At 45.0% G+C, this 25,031-nt stretch overlaps 2 protein-coding genes across 2 annotated transcripts; both read left to right on the top strand.

Moving 5' to 3' along the window:
- Positions 1-75: 75 nt before the first annotated feature.
- Positions 76-17,799, top strand: prss59 (serine protease 59, putative; the record flags this gene model as incomplete). The annotated part of the gene is given in 10 exon segments (XM_084467382.1): positions 76-96; positions 99-335; positions 3,122-3,303; positions 4,169-4,401; positions 8,192-8,327; positions 11,510-11,624; positions 13,693-13,894; positions 14,635-14,725; positions 15,005-15,207; positions 16,505-17,799. Coding segments are annotated over 10 exon segments (1,530 nt in total). The 3' UTR covers positions 16,615-17,799.
- A 182-nt stretch (positions 17,800-17,981) lies between these two features.
- On the top strand, positions 17,982-23,941 carry serpine2 (serpin peptidase inhibitor, clade E (nexin, plasminogen activator inhibitor type 1), member 2). Its single transcript, XM_084466829.1, has 9 exons — positions 17,982-18,100; positions 19,334-19,604; positions 20,003-20,227; positions 20,592-20,789; positions 21,357-21,555; positions 22,591-22,688; positions 22,890-22,976; positions 23,318-23,401; positions 23,538-23,941. Exons 2-9 carry the CDS (start codon positions 19,343-19,345, stop codon positions 23,573-23,575), a joined length of 1,191 nt encoding a protein of 396 aa, XP_084322955.1. The 5' UTR covers positions 17,982-18,100; positions 19,334-19,342; the 3' UTR covers positions 23,576-23,941.
- The last annotated feature ends 1,090 nt before the right edge of the window (positions 23,942-25,031 follow it).

The following is a 25,031-nucleotide window of genomic DNA, read 5'->3' as shown; positions in this document are numbered from 1 at the left end:
GTTCCTCTCTACCGCCACCTAGCGGCCAGCACTTTGTATTTGTTATTATTATTCCGGCGAAAGTCACATGATACTATGGGAAATCACATGCTTCGGTGTTATTTACTCTGAGTTCCCCACACAGGTTCAGCATGGCGTTGCACATAGGGTCTTTCATGAGTAAAGTCATAGCCATCCTCTTCATCTCTGCTGTGTGTGAAGGGCACCGCCTGAGACGGTTCGGATCGTTTACTACTCGATGGCAAGAAACACGCAACGAGACGGTGGTGGAGGATCAGTGGTTCATTCAGAAACTAGATCACTTCAACGGTGCAGACAGCCGGACGTGGAAGCAGGTGTGTGTGTGTGTGTGTGTGTGTGTGTGTGTGTGTGTGTGTGTGTGTGTGTGTGTGTGTGTGTGTGTGTGTGTGTGTGTGTGTGTGTGTGTGTGTGTGTGTGTGTGTGTGTGTGTGTGTGTGTGTGTGTGTGTGTGTGTGTGTGTGTGTGTGGGGGGGGGTCCTGATGAAGTTTTACTAGCAGGCGGCTAGGATGATATACATTTGTAATGTCATGCCATAGGTTATTATTTATCATGTTGCCTAATAACGGCTTAGTATTAATTTAATATTAGCTTGCTTCAAATCAGTAGCCTGCTGTTGCAATATTAGCCAACCATACACTTTCCTTTACCTTAATAACCAAGGCCTCATCATTTGAAAGTGTAGCCTATTGCCTGCTCTTGCTCTGGGTTGTCTCTGTTCGTTTTAGCAACGATAACGGAGGTAGTTAAGAATGGGGTTTCATCTTGTGTGTTTAAACGTTTGTGCTCATCTTTCTTAGAAAATAAGTTAGTCAGAACCTGACTTCCTCAATATTGTCTTCCTTCCCTGTCTTTCTTCACCTTCCTCTTCTGAGAGCCAGACTTCAATTCATTTAACTGTGGCTGTGACATATCGCAGCATCTCCATCCAGATAAAAGTCTCACCGTAAGGTGCGATTCGCGGTGAAATCAGCTGTTTGGACTGAACCATTTCGCACTTTTTGAAAGGGGTGTTCACAGAGTAGTCACAGCAGTCTTTACTTTTAATAATAATATACCAATTTATTAAACGAATACTCTAAGCTTGCATTTAGATCAGTATTCATCATGACATTTAGTTATGTTATTAAACTATTTGAACAACAATCAAAAAATACTTCACATTTCCCGTTGGGCCCCCTCTGCCTTGGGCCACCCCTAGTCCGTCGGCTGTGTGTGTGTGTGTGTGTGTGTGTGTGTGTGTGTGTGTGTGTGTGTGTGTGTGTGTGTGTGTGTGTGTGTGTGTGTGTGTGTGTGTGTGTGTGTGTGTGTGTGTGTGTGTGTGTGTGTGTGTGTGTGTGTGTGTGCGCGTGCGCGGGCCGGCCCGAGGCATAAGCGGCTGCTTTTTTTAAATTCAAGTTCAGTAACCCACACTCAGTGTTTCACTTCAAATATGAGAGTTTAGAATAGATTTGTGATTTCAGTACCCCCTGAGGTTAAAAAGACACTGGTTTGGGGTAAATAACAACAATATTAATACAGGGGTGGATGACTCTGTCAATGGGGCCCCAGATCAAATACAGAATGTGGTATGTCTTAGTAGGGCTTCCTTAATCATACAAAATGGGTTATGGGTTGATGTCTGAATGGGGCCCCTCCAGAAGCACCAGAATACAGGAGATCACATCTACCAAATTCAACATTTTCTGGGGGAGGACCCCCAGACCCGCCCCACTCACCCATTTACACCCACTTTTGCACAAATTGGAAGAGGGGGTCTTTATGCCGTTTGTGTCAATAATCATCAAGCACAGATGACTCTGTATGGTGGGAGGGGGGGGGCACAAAAAATGGCCATACTATATAATGATGTATTGCCTGTTTAGTTAATAATACAGAACATAAGGATTTTTTAAAAGATGAATCGCATACTAAAGTGAAATCCCAATATTGGTCTAAATAATCGGAATTCGATTATTTCCCCAAATCGTTCAGCCCCCGTATGGTTATCTGATTATTTTTTGGATTGTTTTGCACAGTTGATATTTGAGGTATATCTATTATTGTTGACGTTGTCTACATAGCATTTATTAATTTATGTTTTTCCCGTTATGTGGTTGAGTCCATCTGGGGGGATATGAGTCAAAAGGCATTTTGACACTGCCAAAACCGAGGGGGTCAAATCCCCCTTCGTAAAGGAGCCGGCTTTCCTGGTTCACTGGAGGAGGCGGGGCTACGCACAGAGAGTAGACCTCTTTAGAAGAATTTGCATACTACGAATGTTTTAATTTTTTTTATTATTCAAGCCACTCAAGAATGAGTAAACATCTGAGTGTAGGCTACAAACGCGAATAACTATTTACAAGCAAAACACCAACATATTCTTTATTTTGCTGACCACTTGTTTTCTATCCAGACAAAAGCCTCATAAGGACAGTTCCTCTGCGTCTTTCTCGTAGATCGCACCATCTTTCCCCGTCTTTGTTTAATGCGACTGCATCACCTTCTCTCCCATGATGGTCAGCAGCTCGTGGATTTCACCGTCTCTCCAGTTAGAACGACTCATGTTGACATCGCTGCGTTGTCTCTGTTGTAGAGACAACAGCAACACCTCAAAACGGCTTCTAACAGCTAATTACACTCACACCTGGTGGTAGAATATGTCACCTTTTTAACACAAAAAAATTGTATATTAAACCGCAAACACAATATTGGTAGAAATAATCGCAATTCGATTATTTCCCCAAATTATTCAGCCCTACTAAGCAAATCCAATGTTGTACATTGCCTGTGTTTTTGCTCCAACAACATTTCATTGTTATTGTTTTTCTGTAACAATGACAAAATAAAACTGAACTGAACTATGTTTTAAAATGCTCTAATACTTATGTATGTCGTGCTCAGAGCCCTCAGTTTGCAGCATGTGTGCACGTATAGAAATAGAGACGAGTAACAAGAGAATGACAATTCAAATTTGGTGGTGACTTTTCTGTGATAGCTCCAAGACAGTAGGCGTGCATGTCCATGGTCACTCTTCAAGAAGTTTAGATTTGGACGAGTATTTAAAAAGTGAGAGTTTATGGATTCAACCCACAGCCCCCCCCCCTTGTGGTTTCCCCCCAGAGGTACTTTGTTAAGGAGCAGTTCTACCGGGACGGAGGGCCTGTGTTCCTGATGATCGGGGGAGAAGGCCCCGCCAACCCAGCGTGGATGGAGAACGGCACCTGGCTGCTCTACGCCCAGAAGATGGGCGCTTTGTGTTTGATGCTGGAGCACCGCTTCTACGGACAGAGTCACCCCACCACGTACGTATTGTTAGACAATCCCCTAACGATACATCACGATATATGTCTAAGGATGAATACAAAATAACTGAAACGGTAAAGTGCTGGATTTTGGTCTTTATTCACGGCCCAAACTGAGTTTTTCTGTGACTTCACACCCCTAGCGTACGTACCATACCCTCCTGTGTGGTGTGGGTCGTTTGCTCTACATCCTGGTTTATCAAGGTCAAAGTAACACCAGAACCAGCTAGGCAGGCCACTAAAGAGCAGAAGGAGCACTCTAAAATCTACATTCGCTCATCCAGCGGCAGGTGCAGTCAACTCTGGACAGATATCCTCACAGCATTACTCTCCCTAATAGCTGTCGGGTGGTCATGGTATTTCTAACAGATTACACTGATTACAAATAATCACTCTTAAATTTAATCTGCAGCATCTTTAACTTTAGGACAAATGATTAATAATTATATGATGTATACTGTTACTCCTCAACACATACACCTGCAAACACTGACTTTTATAGATCACTGTCTGTGCTCAGTCTGCTGTCTATATGATTGTCCTACTGATGTCTGACGTGCTATGTGCCTGTTATGTGTTGTATGTAAATGTGATGTGAGATGTGCTGCAGAACAGGAACCTGCTGGAAATCAGCTCTTTACTGAGTCAGGCCCGTTTTAAATTGTAACTTTGTTACTTTTAATACTTTCCTGTATAATAAATCTTAAATAAAATAAAATAAATGCTCCTCATACACTTTGCACTCACCACTAGATAGCGCCACTGCACTGTCAAAAGGAATGATGAGGAGACTAGACCCCACTACATGAGGGGCACAGAGCATGGATGGGTTGTAACCGGTGTCCTCCTGCCCGTCTCCCACCAGGGACCTCAGCACAGAGAACCTGGCCTTCCTCAGCAGCCGCCAGGCCCTGGCTGACCTGGCCCACTTCCGCACCGCCGTGGGGACCGCCCGGGGCCTGACCAAGAGCCTGTGGGTGGCGTTTGGGGGCTCGTACCCGGGCTCGCTTGCCGCCTGGTTCCGGCTGAAGTACCCTCATCTGGTCCACGCCTCTGTGGCCACCAGCGCACCTGTCCACGCCACCGTTAACTTCCCAGGTAGGACTCGGAGCGCGAATATTGTGTAAAAGTTCATTTATTTCAGTAATTCAACTTAAAAGGTGAAACCAATATATTATATAGACTCATTAAATGCAAACTGAGATATTTCATGCCTTTATTTGTTATAATTTTGATGATTATGGCTTAGAGCTTATGAAAACCCCAAATTCTGAATCTCAGAAAATTAGAATATTGTAAAAAAGTTTAATATTGTAGTGCTCAGAGTGTCACACTCTAATCAGCTAATAAATCCAAAACACCTGCAAAGGGTTCCTGAGCCTTTGAATGGTCTCAAAGTGCTGTATCAAAGCACATTAATATAAAGTTAAGTGGAAGAGAAAAGTGTGGAAGAAAAAGGTGCACAAGCAGCAGGGATGACCGCAGCCTGGAGAGGATTGTCAGCAAAAGGACATTCAAAAGTGTGGGGGAGCTTCACAAGAAGTGGACTGAGGCTGGAGTTACTGCATCAAGAGCAACCACACACAGATGATCCTGGACATGGGCTTCAAATGTAGTATTCCTCTTGTCAAGCTGCTCCTGAACAGTAAACTAGGTCAGAAGCATTTTACCTGGGCTAAAGGCTTGCTCAGTGGTCCAACCTCCTCTTTTCTGATGAGTACATTTTGCATCCCATTTGGAAACCGAGGTCCCAGAGTCTGAAAAGAGAGGCACACAATCCAAGATGCTTGAAGTCCAGTGTTCCACAGCCTGTGTTGATTTGGGGAGCCATGTCATCTGCTGGTCCACTGTGCTTCATTAAGTCCAGAGTCAACACCGCGGTCTACCAGGACGTTTTAGAGCACTTCATGCTTCCTTCATCAGGACTTGGCACCTGCCCACACTGCCAAAAGAGAAAGATGAGACATGAGACCGAACAATGCAGAGGAGCTGAAGGCTGCTATTGAAGCATCCTGGTCACACCTCAGCAGGGCCATAGGCTGACAGCATCCATACCTGCCGCATTGAGGCAGTGATTCATAGGGTTACAGGGCAAAAGGGCCCAAACCAAGTACTGACTGCATAAGCATGATTAGACTTTTCAGAGGGCCGACATTTCTGTATCTAAAGAACTTTTTTTTTATTGAATTCATGTAATATTAAACATTTTGGAGATTTTGAATTTGGGGTTTTCATAAGCTGTAAGCCACAATCATCAAAATGATAACAAATAAAGGCTTGAAATATCTCACTTTCCATGTAATGAGTCTATATAATATATTGGTTTCACCTTTTAGGTTAAATTACTGAAATAAATTTATAAACTTTATATTCAAGTTTTTTGAGTTTTACCTGTGTATATATAGTATATTATATATAGTTAACAATACTGTTTAACCTGTCATAGTTAATAATATAATATATAGTTAATAATACTGTTTAACCTGTTGTAGTTAATAATATAATATATAGTTAATAATACTGTTTAATTTGTACTTAATAATATAATATATAGTTGATAATACTGTTTAACGTGTCATAGTTAATAATATATAGTTAATAATACAGTTTAACCTGTCATAGTTAATAATATAATATATAGTTAATACAGTTTAACCTGTCATAGAGTTAATAATATAATATATAGTTGATAATACTGTTTAACGTGTCATATAGTTAATTATATAATATATAGTTAATAATATTGTTTAACGTGTCATAGTTAATAATATAAATAATACTGTTTAACCTGTCATAGTTAATAATATAATATATAGTTAATAATACTGTTTAATTTGTACTTAATAATATAATATATAGTTAATAATACTGTTTAACGTGTCATAGTTAATATAATATATAGTTAATAATACTGTTTAACGTGTCATAGAGTTAATAATATAATATATAGTTAATAATACTGTTTAACGTGTCATAGTTAATAATATAATTCATAGTTAATAATACAGTTTAACTTGTCATATAGTTAATTATATAATATATAGTTAATAATATTGTTTAACGTGTCATAGTTAATAATATAATTCATAGTTAATAATACTGTTTAACGTGTCATATAGTTAATTATATAATATATAGTTAATAATACTGTTTAACGTGTCATATAGTTAATTATATAATATATAGTTCTTTATGAAAACATGCAGGAAGCATGCACTTTTATATTCTTTTTATTTTTTTTATTTTTGCATTTTTATGCTTTAATATAGAGTGAGATTGAGAGGAAGGTATGGGAGACAGAGGGGAGGACATGCAGCATGACGATAGGATTTGAACCCCGTTCAGGACGGTGCCTATGTGTATGGGCTCTACCAGCCACCAGGACCCAATATAATGTATAGTAAATAATACAGATTTAATGTGTAATATAGTTAATACTATAATATATAGTTAATCATTTAGTTTTAATGCGTAATATATAATATAATATATAGTTAATAATACGGTTTTAATGTGTAATATAGTTAATAATATAATAAAGTTTTTACAGAAAGGTATGTTTATTAGAATTTCCACATTTAGTTATCTTTGCAATTTCGGCACAGCCATGAAGAATGTTTTTTGTGCAAGGGAAAATGTTCTTGTAAAAGAACATTTTGACGTGGTATCCACTCTATATACACTGTGTAAGATGTGCTTGTGTTGTGCCTCCTGATGTGAGCTCTCTCGCTCTCACTCACTCACACACACACACACACACACACACACACACACACACACACACACACACACACACACACACACACACACACACACACACACACACACACACACACACACACACACACACATTATTTGAAATAAATAAAGTATGCAAAACTAACCTAAAATAATAGATGTGCTCCAAACTGGTTCAACACCGACAATGTGACAGAAGAAGTGGATTTGAGTGTTTGTTTTGCAGTGTATCAACAAAGTTTCAGAGCGTTATTCACATGGACATGAGTGTGGTGGTTACTCTCACACGAATGAATTAACCGAAATACACTACTTTTCTGAGATAACATTACCACCTAAATAGAGGGTCAATCAGGGCTTATTATTTATCTTTGTACGACAGCATATATTGAAACATTTGACTAAATTATAAATATTTTACAGGAAGAGTCATGATTTTTTTTATTTAGTCTTACAAAAAAAAATCCTTGAAATGCAGCCACATCAAACCAGGTGTGATGTGTTTAGTTAAGGATGTTGTGAAGAAACCCAAATGAATCTACATTCTTTTTCCCCAAGCATGGTCTGTCAGAGCCAGAGGCCCAGACCAACCAACCGCTAAGGAGCTTCCTGCTCGCCTGTTGGGCTTCAGGTTGATGTTGTGTTTGGCATTAGACAATGTTTTTCCCAGGAAGTACGCAGACTGGAATGGAGGCAAAACAGCCCTTCATCATGACTGATGTTATCTTATGCTGCCTCCTCACATCCCATCTCTCACTCACTCACACTCACAGTTTTATCCACATTGAGAATTAATTTAGCTAGTAAATGCAGATGAATGGTTCAGACATGGCTTAAAGGTGGAAGAGTGGCTCAATGTCATCATCCAAAGGACAAGGCTTTGATGGTTCTTCAAGGCCTTGGACCTGCTTGGTAGTCTAGACCGGTCTACAGCAGCTAACCAGGTCTGGTCTCTAGACCGGTCTACAGCAGCTAACCAGGTCTGGTCTCTAGACCGGTCTACAGCAGCTAACCAGGTCTGGTCTCTAGACAAGCAGCTAACCAGGCTGCAGTCAAACACCCTTAGCAGGTGGAACAATTTGTACCTTTCTTTGGTTCCTCAGCTCATCAACCCATGTCTTGTCTAATCCCCTTTTATTTTCTTTTGCAGAGTATTTGGAAGTGGTATGGCGTTCCCTGGCCTCTGAGGACCCAGAGTGCCCCCTGCTGGTGAAGAAGGCGTCAGACACCCTGATGGAGCGCCTAAAAGACCCCAAGACATACGACGCCATCACCAAAGACTTCAAGTACTGTGACCCTATGTTCAAAGACCTAGATGTCTAAGTATGCTGGGTAGGGCTGCCCCCGATCAAAGATTTTGCTAGTCGACTAGTAGTCCTTAGTACAAGCCATTAGTCGACTAGTAGTCCTTAGTACAAGCTCTTAGTCGACTAGTAGTCCTTAGTACAAGCCATTAGTCGACCAGTAGTCCTTAGTACAAGCCCTTAGTCGACTAGTAGTCCTTAGTACAAGCCATTAGTCGACTAGTCGTCCTTAGTACAAGCCCTTAGTCGACTAGTAGTCCTTAGTACAAGCCCTTAGTCGACTAGTAGTCCTTAGTACAAGCCCTTAGTCGACTAGTAGTCCTTAGTACAAGCCCTTAGTCGACTAGTAGTCCTTAGTATAAGCCCTTAGTCGACTAGTAGTCCTTAGTACAAGCCCTTAGTCGACTAGTAGTCCTTAGTACAAGCCATTAGTCGACTAGTAGTCCTTAGTACAAGCCCTTAGTCGACTAGTAGTCCTTAGTACAAGCCCTTAGTCGACTAGTAGTCCTTAGTACAAGCTCTTAGTCGACTAGTAGTCCTTAGTACAAGCCATTAGTCGACCAGTAGTCCTTAGTACAAGCCCTTAGTCGACTAGTAGTCCTTAGTACAAGCCCTTAGTCGACTAGTCGTCCTTAGTACAAGCCCTTAGTCGACTAGTAGTCCTTAGTACAAGCCCTTAGTCGACTAGTAGTCCTTAGTACAAGCCCTTAGTCGACTAGTAGTCCTTAGTACAAGCCATTAGTCGACTAGTAGTCCTTAGTACAAGCCCTTAGTCGACTAGTCGTCCTTAGTACAAGCCCTTAGTCGACTAGTAGTCCTTAGTACAAGCCCTTAGTCGACTAGTAGTCCTTAGTACAAGCCCTTAGTCGACTAGTAGTCCTTAGTACAAGCCCTTAGTCGACTAGTAGTCCTTAGTACAAGCCCTTAGTCGACTAGTAGTCCTTAGTACAAGCCATTAGTCGACTAGTAGTCCTTAGTACAAGCCCTTAGTCGACTAGTCGTCCTTAGTACAAGCCCTTAGTCGACTAGTAGTCCTTAGTACAAGCCCTTAGTCGACTAGTAGTCCTTAGTACAAGCCCTTAGTCGACTAGTAGTCCTTAGTACAAGCCCTTAGTCGACTAGTAGTCCTTAGTACAAGCCATTAGTCGACTAGTAGTCCTTAGTACAAGCCCTTAGTTGACTAGTAGTCCTTAGTACAAGCCCTTAGTCGACTAGTAGTCCTTAGTACAAGCCCTTAGTCGACTAGTAGTCCTTAGTACAAGCCATTAGTCGACTAGTAGTCCTTAGTACAAGCCATTAGTCGACTAGTCGTCGCGCGTTTATGATATCATTTTTTTTATTTTTTTGGGGCATCAGAAAACGGTTTGAGTTCCAGGGCTGAGGAAGAATGTTATAAGTAACATTGTTAACACTGTGCTACATCACTGAGAAATACCAAACCGTAATAATGAGCCTTTAAAATAATACATTTACAAGCGCACGCACGAAGCAAAGCGGTATTGGTTCTGGATGTGTCGGAACAACCAGCAAGGAGACTGAACATTTACTCAATTGATTTCCAAAACGGAGCCTTCTGTGTGCTCCTCTTCATCAGCAGCCATCATACCTCTGCTGCTTCTCCCTTTTCTCCTTTGGTGCGGGCCGGGCTCACGTTCCTCTGTACTGCTGCCACCATCCTCTCTCTGAGCAGCTTCAGCTGGAGATCAACTCTCAGCCAGATCCCACACGTCAATATCATAATTAGTTTGATTTGATGAGTATGATTTGATGGAATTAAAAAAATATATATATATATATATATATTTAATTATATATATTTATTTTTGCGACTAACCGACCAATAAAAACTTGGTCAACTGAGACTCTTCTGATCGACTAATGTTTGGTTGACTATTAGTGGTCAGCCCTAATGCTGGGGCACTAAGGGGACCTTAAAGTCCCTTTGTGGATGGCTCAGGGCACTAAGGGGACCTTAAAGTCCCTTTGAGGATGGCTCAGGGCACTAAGGGGACCTTAAAGTCCCTTTGTGGATGGCTCAGGGCACTAAGGGGACCTTAAAGTCCCTTTGTGGATGGAAACGTGACGTGCCCTGAACCAAACCCAGCGGTGCCGCGCTGAGTCGTGGCGAGTTGAGCTGGTACTGTCAGTGGAAAAGCGGCATAAGGGGACCTTAATGTGGAAGAGATGCTGGTGCTTCAGTAAACAGACGGTTTATTAATCTAGGATGTTCAAGACCAACACTGAGCCAAATTGAGAAGGAAAGTGTGAAAGAAGTTAAGAAACGATGCTGAAGTCTCATTGGACGGTCAGACCTTGTTCCTTATGCCCCCGTGGGGCCGCTGCGGTGTTTCCAGGCCCAGTTCCAGAGCTCACAGCAGGCTCACACACACCCTCTGTGAGATCAACACACACACTGCACACACTCTTCATCCATTCATAATCCTCATCCTTTATTTTGGCATTTCATTCATATTGACAATGTGACTCATTCTCCAAAAAGCTATGAACATGTAGGTTATGTCTGGGTTATATGCCCAGTTATTCAGTTATATCAGTTATGTCCAGTTATAAGACGCTGGGCCTTGTTGGTTTCTGCTAATTCCTGCTGTTATTCGGGGCATCCAGTTCTACAGTGAGATTATAGAGTGAGGACGCTAAATTCCCGGTCATTATTTTGGTCTGGTAAAGCGAGGAGCTGATGATGTCACTGGCTCTGAGTCTGGGCCGACCAAACCAAACCTCTCGCTCTGCACCACGCACGCACACACACACACACACACACACACACACACACACACACACACACACACACACACACACACACACACACACACACACACACACACACACACACACACACACAAAACCAGTGATACACTCCTTCTAACCACAGGACACAGATAAAACCTCCCTGGTATTTAAAGTGTTTACCTCCCTGGCATCATTCATGTTCCTCAATTATGGAACTTTCCTCTTGTCCTTTTCTGCTGCTGTTCCCCTCCCTCCCTCCCTCCCTCCCTCCCTCCCTCCCTCCCTCCCTGCTGGCCTATTCTCTGAGCTCCCCCTGTAATCCATTTAGGTTTCTTCTATTCCCATGTGTACCATGTGCCCCGCTACCTGTCCCCTCCTCCTCCACCGACCCGCTCCGCTCTGTCTCCTCCCAGCCTGTGCTCGGCGCTGAGCCTGCGGACAGAGATGGACTCGGCCTACTTCCTGGAAACGCTGGCGGGCAACTTCATGGATGTGGTGCAGTACAACCAGGACAACCGGCAGTTTGAGGTGGGCACAGCGCGGGCACAGCGCTGGCACCAGGCGCTCCGTGGGGGGGGGGGGCGTCCATAGACGTCCATTCAAACTGGGCTGAACCGAAAATGATTATTATTATTATATTCCCATTGTTGGACTGATGAAATAGAAAAGATGGATGGATCACACAAACTGAAAAGAAACTTAAACTTAAAAATGTGAAACTTAAAAATACCTTACCCACTTCAATTATACCCACACCACTCACCCCCTTAATACCTAGTGCACAATAGAAGAAGCACTGTGCGCTCCTGGCCCCCCTGTTTGGCATGTGAGCAGCCGTGGTCCTTCACAGGGTGTGTCTGTGTGTGTGATCTGGCACCGCTGCTGTATTGAAAGGGGAAACTGCCACAAAAGCACCCCCCCCCCCCCCCCCCCCCCCAGTATTAGTATTAGGACACTTTGTTGACATGCTGTTGTATTGTATTGGAGCACCAGGGGCGTTTGGCTGGTGGGCAGACATAGAGGTATGTTTATGGTCGGCATAGGGACCACAGGGCAGACATGCAGTCTGAACTCTGGGGTTTGTACCAGCGTCAGACTGCACAGAGACGGCTAAAGAATAAACCTCAATTAACAGGCTCTGTGGATACGGGATGAACATAGCTGCTGAGAATACTGTATATGTACCATTGCAATACATTAGTTAGCTGACTGGGACGGGCAGGGCAAGACCCCTCTCCTGCATGATATGAAAGGAATGATGCCTTCATTAGGTAGGGCCAGGGATATGCTCGGGTATAATGTTTGAAGCAGATAGAGCCCCCATTGTACTCTGTTGAGAGCCGAGGAGAGGGGTGGGCTGCTGACTAGTTTTGCTGGTCTGTAGCCTTCTAGGTGAATGGTATGTTTAGGGCCACTGGATCATTGATGGCCAGGCTAGGTTCAAATGAATCAGGTTGATGGGGAATGTTTGGTTTTGGTTTTACTCCATCGTCTTCCTGTTCTTACCCCCTAATTAATTGAAGGGACTACATTTGAAAGTAGTTTTCTATTGTGATTGTGATTCACATATCTCCATCACCCACCCACTTCTCCTCTTCAGTCCCTTTCACAGAGCCCCCAGCCAGCGCTGGTGCCTGCAGGCTGCGTGAGTCCCATTACCAATGAGCCGCTGTGAAGCGCCACAAAAGCCCCCTTGGTCTCAGGTTTCCTGTCGCCCCCCCCCCCCCAGTGCTTCTAAGGGAAGCAGAGGAGAGGGTGCAGACGCATGGCCCTAGCAGGGGCACAGGGCAGAGGCACTTTATGTGCATTCCTCTACCCCTGCATCATGACACCGTCCTCGGACTCGCAAGTTCATTGTGTTTCCCTCCACAGATCCGTCTGGTCTCGAGCCACAGTCTAATACCTTCCAGAAGGAAAACATGATAGGACCAATCAGCGCTTGGGGGAGGGGCTTTACGAACCAGGAGCGTCTCACGAGGATACTTCCACTTCCATCCACATGAAATTATAAAATCGAACAATTCCAAAATAGTGCCACTTTGGGAACTATCCAGACATTTGGATGGTGTGATGGTAGGAAGCAGAGGTTCGTTAACAGTTGGGTCTTTTGTTCACTAGTGTGAGAAAACAACCATATACTACTGCTAAACGCTCCCATTCCAAGAAGGCATTTACAGCAAATCTCTAGTGGGAATAGCTGTGTATTGGGAGCGGTCCAGTGGGGCACGAGGTGTGGCAGGAGGCCAGTGGGCTCTTTATTGGATGCTGGGGGCAAAATGGAGTGATATATCCATACATTATGTGCACATATATACATATTTCTATATGATGTATGCATATTTTCATTTACAATCCTCCTTAATACCCAGCTCAATATTTGACCTTCTCAACCAAAAGGTGTGGTTTGCTCTGGGTGTGTGTCACCAGAGGGGGGCAGTGGTGAGTGGCCCCCGGTGACCCGTGTCTCTGGGTGTGTGTCACCAGAGGGGGGCAGTGGTGAGTGGCCCCCGGTGACCCGTGTCTCTGGGTGTGTGTCACCAGAGGGGGGCAGTGGTGAGTGGCCCCCGGTGACCCGTGTCTCTGCTGTGTGCTGCAGGGCGTGGTTGGCACCAACATCACCATCAAGGTGCTGTGCAGGGTGATGGCGGACCCCTCTCTGGGGGACCCTTACTCCCGCTACGCCGCCGTGGCCCGGCTCATGATGGACACCTTCTCCGTCAAGTGCCTGGACGCCACCTACTCCAGCTACCAGAGGGACATGAGCAACACGTCGTGGGACGGGCCCGCCGCCGGGGGAGGTGGGTGACGGGGCCCCTCACTGAACCTCAGTGCTGTCGGCGTGGATATGACGTAACCGAGGAAAAGCCCTAGCCTCTCTTTAATGTGATTTCCCGTGGTTACGGTTCCCAGCATTGTTTTAAGTGAAGGGAATGCTGTGGGATCTGCGAGGCATCTGGGACAGAAAGTGGTTTCTCAAAGAAACGTGTTACCCCAAGGATGAGACTGAGGTCAGCTGCATCTCCTCACCTCGTTGAATCCAAAGATGTGGAGAAGGTGGAGAACCCTGTTGAAAACTTTCCTTTGTGCAGGAAATCCATTTAGCCCAGCTATGTAGTAGCTTCTCACTAAGCAGTTGATTCATTTCCCCCAGGATAAATCTAGAGCACCACATCCTGAAAGCAGAGGCGTGGCTGAGCCCACTCTGGGTACATGACTGAGCACTTTTCAACAGGCCTCGTGTCCAGGAAGACTAACCCTGTTTACTAAGAAGACAAACTGTGCAATCATTGAATTACCGCTTTCACTGCTGGGACATGACTGCAGCCCTGAATGACGTCAGTTTCTGAGTTATGAGCAGACACAAAATCCAACAAAGATCTAACCACGACAGGAAGAGCAGATGGTCAAACATTCCCAGAGAAAGTTACAAACGTGACCAGTATGAACTGGCTTCTCCAATGCATACCTCTGCTTGGTATGGCTTCTGCCTTAGAGAGTGTGTGTGTGTGTGTGTGTGTGTGTGTGTGTGTGTTCTCAGGGCGACAGTGGGTGTACCAGACCTGCACTGAGTTTGGATTCTACCAGAGCACCGATTCCCCTAACCAGCCCTTTGGGGGCTTCCCCCTCACGTGAGTGCGTCTGCATCACATCACATCACATCACATCACATCACATCACATCTAAACTGTTCCCACCCTCTAACGACACTGTGGCCAGTTGGCTGAACATCCAAAACCATTTACAATGAGGTGAAGGATTGCAGTTCTTAAGAAGCAGGTAGGCTTAGGCTCTTCTTAAAGAAGCCAGGATATCAGTTCTGTAGCTACAACTCTGCAGAGTCCTAACTCCTAATAGAAAGGACAAGTTGTGTGTGCTCAGAGCCCTGAAATCTGCCCTGACCTCCTCAGATACCACGTGGAGCAGTGTGCCCAGTTCTACAACGTCAGCGCAGAGACGCTGGCCGAGGCCGTGGCTCAGACCAACGAGTGCTACGGAGGCTACGACATCCGCACCAGCAGAATAGTGTTCCCAAACGGGGCCATCGACCCCTGGCACGCCCTGGGGGTCACCCAGGACATCAGCCTTGAGCTCCCGGCCATCCTCATCCAAGGTAGAGACACCGGGGGCTGGGCATGAATTAAAGATAGGACGCATGATAATACTCGGTCATCAACATGTTTAAAGTGATTTTACAGGATCTAAAAAATGTAAAATAACAAACATATCACAGAGGGGTGGATCCACTACATACCTGTCGAAAAAAAAAGTCAATGTTAGAAAAATATCCAAAAGTATATTAATATACATCTCAAAGTAAGCTTAGTTTAAGTAGGAAATGCAGTGGTTAGCACCAATGGGGGGTGGTTAGCACCAATGGGGGGTGGTTAGCACCAATAGGGGGGTGGTTAGCACCAATAGACCTCTGAAGACCTCTGAAGAATAAGTCCTAGAATAAGTAAAAGCTGCGTCATGTTTTGAACTGCACACTTTTTCCATCTAGTTCATCTAGTGTCTGGCTTGGCCATGGTTGGGGGATCCAACCCTCAAATTGTTGCAAGGAATGAAGGAAATGGAAGTGATGTGAGATTGCAGTGGAACACGATGTTCACCTCCTGACGCTCACCTTAATAACCCCTCACAACAGCATCTGTAGTCAATGATCTATTTCTGTTGTCCGTCACTTTCAAAAATAAGTGGATAACAATAATTTATTTTCTGTGCAATATGCTGTTATTTGGCATTCTGCATAGAGCTATGTATGGATATTTAAGCTCTATGACCACATTCAGGTTACAGAGAGAGATGCATTAGCTGAGCTCTCTCAAGGCCCTGGTTCAGACCTCTCCGTTAGGAAGCCTCAGAATTCAGCTGCTGACTGCCTCTTCTTACTCTTCTCTCTCTCTCTCTCTCTCTCTCTCTCTCTCTCTCTCTCTCTCTCTCTCTCTCTCTCTCTCTCCTCCTTCCTCCTTCCTTTCTCCCCTCTCTCTCCCCTCTCTCCTCCCTCCTCTCTCTCCCCTCTCTCCTCCCTCCTCTCTCTCCCCTCTCTCCTCCCTCCTCTCTCTCCTCCCTCCTCTCTCTCCCCTCTCTCCTCCCTCCTCTCTCTCCCCTCTCTCTCTCTCTCTCTCTCTCTCTCTCCCCTCTCCCCTCCCTCCTCTCTCTCCCCTCTCCCCTCCCTCCTCTCTCTCCCCTCTCTCCTCCCTCCTCTCTCTCCCCTCTCCCCTCCCTCCTCTCTCTCCCCTCTCTCCTCCCTCCTCTCTCTCCCCTCTCTCTCTCCCCTCTCTCCTCCCTCCTCTCTCTCCCCTCTCCCCTCCCTCCTCTCTCTCCCCTCTCTCCTCCCTCCTCTCTCTCCCCTCTCTCTCTCCCCTCTCTCCTCCCTCCTCTCTCTCCCCTCTCTCTCTGGATGCCAGGGACCGCCCACTGTGCCAACATGTACCCAGCAAGAAGCCAGGACCTCCCCCAGCTGGCTCAGGCCCGGGACCATATCGGTGTGCTGCTCCAACATTGGCTGAAGCAGTGACAGACAGGTCCCCCGACCAACCATGAATCAAAACATCTTTGGAAAATTTCTTTTTTTTTTAAATGCTTTTCATTCAAGTGCTGAGCTGAGCTTTAAGTGTGTCAGTATTAACGGGTCAGCTTATTTTAATGTTTACACCTTGAGTTCTATTTTTATCCATCTTTTACAATGTGAATTTTCAATAAAGGTTCTCCTTTGCACTGAGAGCGAATGGAGAAGTAGCTCTGGAGAGAATGTCGAGTTAGGAAATGACGGAATGTCTTGTCAGTGACGATAACGAGTCAAATTGAGGAACTGTTAGGGATCCTGTTGTTGTGGTTGTCTCAGTGTGTGTGTATGAACCGTTCGTGGCGTTTGTGAGCTCACTGAAACCCTGGATGAGCTGCCCAGAGGACGGGTTCTCTGCAGCGCCATACTGCCCGTGGTCTGCTGGACAGGAAACAAGATGGTATCGCTACAGGAAGCCTGGAGGCGCTCTCCCTGACGTGCGTCATGGGTTTGGGCTTCATGTGTGCATGTTACAACAGACCCTTTCACAGAGGCTACTCATCACTCATTTCAAAACTAATCATGGCTGTGCTCTTTGTATGTATTAGGGCACAGGTAGTAGACTGAACTGGTGAAGGTAACGCAGACCCTCTGTGGGAGGGGTCTGTGGTGTGCTGCTGGCCTACGTCACCTACGCATTAGGCCAGAGGCGCCTTCCACGTACACTCTTTAGTACTAGTATTACATGTAGCCTGGAGCTCTTGGTATTGGACTTTATATGTGTCCTCAGGCTCCCTCCATTGTAAGAATGAGTTGTGATACTACTACTCATCACTATGAACTATCATGGTGAAGTAGACCTATCCAAGGTGACTCATCATGTAAACCGGCCAAGCAGGTAAGGCTGAGACATGCTCCTGAGCACTACGGGGGTCCCTCTTACACATTGGGGATTGAAACCACAACATCTTGGCTGAAAGTTTCCTCACTTTGGCAGCCATTGACAAGTTACTATTTTGCTTGTTTTTTGGTCCTTTTTTATAGTATTGTATTATAGCTTTAATGTATGTTACGCACTTCGTGCAGCCTGTCTGAAAATGTCCTATATCAATAGCTACATTAGCCTACTATTAGTACTTTTCAATCAGTTTCTAAAATATTATTCTTCACAATAAACCTGCCCTATGACAACCATCAGCAGTAGTGTGTGAGTAGTGTTTTCATGCGTTAGCGATCACTGGCCACTTGTTTACACCGGGAGGGACGACTCTTGGTGTTGATCTAATCAAGTGGCCGCTGATCCTCACGCATGTTCCTTGACTGGTTGCAGAGGGCGGAGTTCAGCTCTTCTAAGAGTGAAGCGCTGCATGTGTGCTCAGTACAGAGTAAAGCCCTGTGCTGTGTGCATGCGTTCGGTACCCACAGTAAAGCTCTACATGTGTGCGTTCCCAACCAGCCACGACAAGGGAACTGCTCGCTCAATACACGCTCTCTCCAGGTAAGAACCGTTATAAACCGTCGTTTACATATCGATCACTCTCTTGCATATCAAACGCGGTGACTGAGCGGAGGAGTCGGAGCTGGACAGTGTTGGGTTTAAGGGTGAGTGGATCATCGCGATACGGGGGTTAGACTCAGCAGCAGGTCAGCCTAGGTGTTCGTTGATTGCAAACACTTCAATAGTTTTTAGTTGTAGCCTATGCTGCGAAGGTTTTATTTATTAACTTTTTATTTTTATCATTTGGCTTTTTATTAAATCATTTCACATTTATACGTTTTATTTGTACTTCCCACCGAATCCCCTCAGTCTCGCCACAACGTGGTCTTTGATTAATTCTCATTAGGCTACATTAGATATCATGCATTGGTCTCCCTGTGCGGTCCAGCGTTTCTCCGACCAACATGGTGTAATATTGTATTGTATAGCCTACCATGTGTTGTATATTTTAGTCCTGGTGAAAGAAAAGTGAAGTTTACAGTCTTCCCCATCTGAAGAATAAGTCCTGTTCGTAGAGTCTAAGCATTGGTATTGTGGTAAACAGAAGAAGCAGTGGGTTAAACCACAGGGTGTAAGCATATATGACCGGCTGGGTTTAGTTTCTCATGTTTTGTATGAAAACGCGACTTTCTGTTTATTTCTGTTTAACGCAATTGTTTTTCAATAGTTATGTGTTGTATTATAGGCTCTTGTATTATAGGCATGCCTGTGCCCGGCGGCCATAAAGGTGAATCATGTGTTTACAGAATGTGAGTTAGTTACAGCAACAGGAAGCTGTAGGTGAAGTGTTTTTACTGCGTCATCTTGCCATGCCAAGAGTGAAGTGACAGTCATGACACTGTACATCTCTCTAGACCGTCACATTCTTTCCTTTTTTTAAACCTCTTCATTCTCTCAAGTGAAATTGTATTTAATAATAAGTACATCAACACTCCTATTGGTGTCCCTGCCTTAGACCCACTCTGCAAACAGCTGTGTAATCTAGGTCTCCTGCCTGCCTGGTATTGTTAAAGGAATGCTATGTTGGTTGACTAGACTGTGACCTCAATAACCAGAAGATGTTAATGATAGGCCAACAATGGCAGGTGGGAAAGGTAGTTTCTGGGACATATTTGCATTACCTGGAACCTTTTGTGTTTTTTTGCATGCGCATGCACACAAGTGAAAGTAGGTAGTACGAAGATCTATTGACAGCACGTGTAGACGGCTGACTGCATGTCTGCTCCTGTCCAGGTGAACAATATGTGGCCCTGCAGTGTGCTGTTCTCCCTGCTGCTGGTGACCCTGGGGGTCAGCGGGGGGCCCATCTCTCAGGCCCCTAGCTACGGGGAGCGCGGCTCTGACCTGGGGCTGCGGGTCTTCCAGCTGGTGGCCCGTGCCAAGCCCCAAGACAATGTGGTGCTCTCCCCCCATGGGGTGGCCTCCATCCTGGGCATGCTGCTCCCGGGAGCCGAGGGAGAAACACGCAGACAGATCTTCACTGCCCTCCGCTATAAGAAAAATGGTAGCCTGCTTTTAATCCTCCAGGATTCTGGAGTTAAATTGAGTCTTTCTTGGTGTTCTTAGGCCTGTACTGTTGGTTATGCACATCCACAGGAATACCAACACTCTCTACCAGCACACACATGTTAAGGGGTGATATTATTATTTTTTGACTTTTCCCTTTGATTTCAACTAAGACCGTTTTTGAAAGCTGCTGAAATTGTTTTTGCAGAAATGAACATTGTGAGAATAATAAGGTTTATTTTTTATTTTTTAAAACATAGAGGCATGTAACCCTATTCTAGTAGTACCCCAAAATGCAATTATTAACCCTAAAAAAGCATCATATGGGATCTTTAAAGGCCTCATAGGTTCAGAATCAAGTCCTTATTTGAGTTGTAAATGTCCTACACCCTCCAGGGCCTTACAAGATGTTGAAGAAACTCCACAAGACCCTGACGCGGTCCCCCCAGGGGCAGGTGCTCATGGCCAACGCCCTCTTCAGCCAGACCGGCTTCCCTTTGGACCCGGGCTTCATCGCTACCAACAAGGCCAACTTCCAGAGTGAGAACGCTACTGTGGACTTCAGGGACCCCCAGGCAGCCGCAGACCAGATCAACAGCTGGGTCAACAATAAGACTAAGGGTAAGACGAGCAGGGCACACAGACTGATGAACCCTGCCTGTGGTCCACCAGGTCAGGACCGGCGTGTTTCTGACTTGGACATGGACCGTAGTGCAGCATAAGTGTTGCCAAATGGCCTCAGTAAAGCACATGGATTCTCAATTGGTCATTTGGTTAGCAGCCCTATCTTAGTAAAATACCACTCCAATTTCAGATTGTATAGAAGCACTTACAACTGCTACTCATCCTGTAAAACAGAATGTTATAATATTATACAGTATAAAAGTAATCAACCGGGGGAAAAATGTTCAAAATGAACGGGGTTGGTGACATACCAGTGAATATGGTGTGGCCGCTCAGGCTGAGTGTGTCCCTGTCCCCACAGGTCACATCCCCAGCCTGGTCAAGCCAGACATGCTGGACCCCGCGCTGACCCGCCTGCTAGCAGTCAACTCCATCTACTTCAAGGGGATGTGGAAGTCCCGCTTCCAGCCCGGGGACACCAAGATGAGGAGCTTCAGCGGGGGCGACGGCAGGACCCACAAGGTCCACATGATGTCCCAGCTCTCCGTCTACCCCATCGGTCAGCTGGGAGGCGGCTCCCTTTGGGTTGTTTTTGTGTTCGCTCTTGTGAAAATTACACCTCTTAACATGGCTAAATCGGTGTGCCAGAGAGTGTATATAGGGAGCATAATGACTGACTTTAACACAAACAAGAAAATAACTTGACCCGCTTTGTATTGTAATTAAATATGATTCAGTTGCCTCAGTTTTATGGAAAATGGAAAATCGGTTGTTTTTGCAATGAAGAATCTTTCCAACATCGATGACTGTTTTCATGTTTCCTACGGTCTGGTCTTACTGGTGTTGTAGAGATGCCAGACCTCTGGAATACTATTCAGCCCAGTGTGAAATGAGACGCTGCAGCGGTCAGTGCTCTATTTTTAGTCTGGATCACTCTATAATATGGCAGCACTGCTTCACACAGACTCCGCTGAGCAGCAGCACAGGCTCCAGAGGGCTATGCTGGGTTTATAATATTTGCCAGCCATCTAACGTAGAGGTGTTCTGCAGGGGGGGTGATTACTTAAAGAGTCATTACAGCAACAGTGTCTGACCGTATGTTGTCAACGTGGTCCTTCCTCCCCAGGCCAGGCCAGCACGCCCCAGGGCCTGAAGTACAAGGTGGTGGAGCTGCCGTATCACGGCAACACAGCCTCCATGCTGATCGTCCTGCCCTCAGATGAAGACACGCCCCTCTCTGAGGTGATCCCCCACATCAGCATGGCCACGGTCCACAGCTGGGCACCGCTCATGCACCAGAGGAAGGTCCGCCTGTTCATCCCCAAGTAAGACCCGGGCCGCTGCTGACTCTGTGTAGCAGGAGTGGATTCAGGGGATCAGGTCAACCACATGATGCACTGATGTTGATGGGCAGGCACCCAGAGGCTCGGGGCAGAGTGTGTTGGTTCTGATTGCTCTTGTGTGTGTATAAGCTACAGTAAAGCAGCTCTCGCTGTTGGCAGTCTGTTTAAAGGGGTGACATCATGCTTTTCGACTTTTCCCTTTGCTTTAGACTGTTCTGGTACGTATGTATACATGTTTTACGTCCTCCCCAGGGGGAGTATTGGCGCCCATGGAGAACGCCCCTCAATAAGTGTGTGTAATGGCTTATTTGTGCTCAAACTTTCCTCCCGTAACAGTGTGACGTCAGACTGGGCGGGGCAGTGGTCGCGCCTCCCGGCTATCTGCAATGTTTACAACTTCTCGGGGGTGTGAATTTGTTGACATACGTGCAAAGCGTTCTGATGTTTTGATGAAATTAAGTGTGAGAATGATGAGGGGTATTTCTAATATACAGCCATGTAACCCTATTCTTGTAGTACCCCAAAATGGAATTATTAACCCTAAAAAAAGCATGATATGGGATCTTTAATATACACCGCTTCAGTATCATATATGTTATAAAATGTATTGTAACTCTCTTGCCTGATGTTAATCTTCTCATCCTGAAACCCCAACTGTGTTGAGTCAGTAATTCGGTAATGATTTCAAAGAGGTTGGAAATATTTCAACCTACAATTGCCATTTTGGTTAAAAGGTTTAATTAAAGTCACTATTAAAAAAGCAGCTTGCGGTACAAAGTGACCAGTGAGCCTGGCCCGTGTTGATACATAACCTAACTCTCCTGTGCCTGGCCCGTGTTGATACATAACCTAACGCTCCTGTGCCTGGCCCGTGTTGATACATAACCTAACGCTCCTGTGCCTGGCCCGTGTTGATACATAACCTAACGCTCCTGTGCCTGGCCCGTGTTCGATACATAACCTAACGCTCCTGTGCCTGGCCCGTGTTGATACATAACCTAACGCTCCTGTGCCCAGGTTCACGGCAGAGGCCGAGGTAGACCTGAAGGCCCCGCTCTCAGCCCTTGGACTCACAGACATGTTCACTGACGGCAAGGCTGACTTCAGACACCTCAGTGAGTAGAAACAAGTCACCAACGGCACCTCAGGGGAAACGCATTTTGGAATGGATCCTGCCCAGCTGACAACTGGAAATCAAATGGTTCCCCGTTGTGTTTCCTCTTTTGGTCACTTCACTGCTGTGAGTGGAGTGTAGCACCCCTGTGTGGTCCAACAGCGTCACTCCACACGGTTGACTGTGGTTGCTCCTTCCTCAGGCCCTGAGCCTGTGCATGTGTCTGCAGCCCTGCAGAAGGCTAAGATCGAGGTGAACGAGGATGGGACCCAGGCATCGGCTGCCACCAGTAAGACATAATTCTGGGCTGTTTTTGTCTTTAGTCAAACCTTTGTCATCTTCCTCAGTTATTCTGGCTGATGATAGGCACGTGTGCTTGCAGAGGAGTTGGATTTATCTTGGCTTTTGGTTGTTGTTGATTTCCTCTAAAATGTTAGCCGTTTAACAAGTTGTGTTGGCCTTCACACCACTGGGTATTAAGTGTTAGGCATTATTAAATTAAATAAAATTGTTTTAAAATGGCATACTATCTGTGAGTACCTGGGGGGGGGGGGATAATGATTAAATAAAGCTATAAACCTAATAATAAACTAATAACACTTGATTCTACCTTTTCTGTCTGCCTGGTAGCTGCCATTCTGTTGGCGCGGTCGTCCCCTCCCTGGGTCATTGTGGACCGGCCCTTCCTCTTCCTGGTCCGACACAACCCAACCGGTAAATACTGCCTCTTGTTTCTGCTTCCATTTCCTTAGATGGATGGATATAAGAAGAGTCAAAGAAATAAAAAACAATCAGGACCCATTCTAATTGAGCAGAATCCTGAGGTCTAATACTGCCCGTTTGTACACAGGTACTATTCTCTTTGCAGGCCAGATCAACCAGCCGTGAGTCCACACGTCTATGGCCACGTCCAGAAGGACACAAATCACAACATCAAATGTTTTTGTTTTAATAATGCCTTTGTTACCTTTTTTGTAATGTATAACATACCTTGTTGTGTGTTTTGCAACAACTAAACATTTTCAACTGTTTTAATTTTTTTGCTACTATTTTTGAATTCTTATTTTTTGTGCTGAAAATCAAATAATGTGTTTTATTGGAAATGGAGTACACCAGTTTATTTAATAGTAAACATTATTCGACGTGGGTCGTATTATTTGTCCTGAAGGTTCATTTTACTTTTTTTTTTTTTTCCAATTTCTTTGAAATGTGTCATATTACTCGTATTCCATAGTAAATACATATTTCTAACAGCTGGCTGTGTTGTCCTTTGTACATCAGCTGTGTCGTTGTCTGGTGGGTGTACTCTGTACTCAAAAGTATTCCAGTGGGATTTCGGATCACGGATTGGATCAAATCTTGGAAATGGGTTTTTCAAAGCAAAAGAGGGATTCCGAACTAAGATCAGATCATGTAATCCGATCTTAAATTTGATCTGGGTCAAACATGCCTTTGGGTTTTCTAAACTTTGAACTCGGTTTGGGATCTATTTGATCCAAAGAAACAGGATTATCCTGATCCCATCGGAAGGGTGGATTCAGTTGGGATTTTTTCGAACCAAATAAATCAGAGGGTTTTCTTAAGTGAATGAGCACAAAATCAATGTTTACTGATGATGTATACATTTCTTACAAACCATTCATCAAGACAGTCACCATGAATATAAAGACAATCTCAAAGCTGTCAGCTGTCAAATAAATGGCACTGTTGCTCACAGCCCTATAATTCTACAGTATATTAACGGCAATGACAACAAAATAAACTCAGTCATTCAGTAGCCTAGTTACAAGTCATTTCTCACTGCATGTCCAGTGTGTCCTTCATTCAAGAACATTGGCGGCTGTTCTGGTTCTACATCAGGCTCAGGTCCATCAAAATTGTCATCAAGAGGGACATGACGTCTGGTGGCGATGGTATACAGAACAATACAGGCAAGGATGATGTTGCATGCCACCTTGGGTTGTACTCGCAAGTAGTTAAGACATGCAAACCGTCTCTTCAGGACTCCATTTAGGCGTTCAATGGCGTGCCTGCTCAGGCAACTGGAAAAGGGGTCATTAGCCATGGTATGAGTGGAGACGCGCTGTCTCCCAATAGTATGCCGTTTGGTCGGTGGGATTGAAGCTACCTGTAAAGTGCACTCTCAGAATACGTGCATCATGAACAGACCCTGGCCATTTCACAACACAGTTGGTGATTATGAGGTCGGCGTTGACCACAAGTTGGATGTTGATGCTGTGCCTTCCCTTTGACATACTCCCTCTCCCTTTCACATGGTGCTTGGATACGTATGCGTACAATCAATAGCACCAATAGTGCTAGGCATTTTCCATTTGAAAAAACG

Source organism: Micromesistius poutassou (assembly GCF_964030765.1).
Source record: "Micromesistius poutassou genome assembly, chromosome: 4".
Lineage (NCBI taxonomy): Eukaryota > Metazoa > Chordata > Actinopteri > Gadiformes > Gadidae > Micromesistius > Micromesistius poutassou.
Note: the sequence above shows the minus strand (reverse complement) of the source record. Positions and strands in the feature narration are given on the sequence as shown.

Coding starts and splice junctions, on each gene's coding strand:
- serpine2 (XM_084466829.1), top strand. CDS start 19,343: ATGTGGCCCTGCAGTGTGCTGTTCTCCCTGCTGCTGGTGACCCTGGGG. Junction 19,605..20,002: donor CCTCCGCTATAAGAAAAATG/GTAGCCTGCTTT, acceptor TACACCCTCCAG/GGCCTTACAAGATGTTGAAG. Junction 20,790..21,356: donor GCTCTCCGTCTACCCCATCG/GTCAGCTGGGAG, acceptor CTTCCTCCCCAG/GCCAGGCCAGCACGCCCCAG.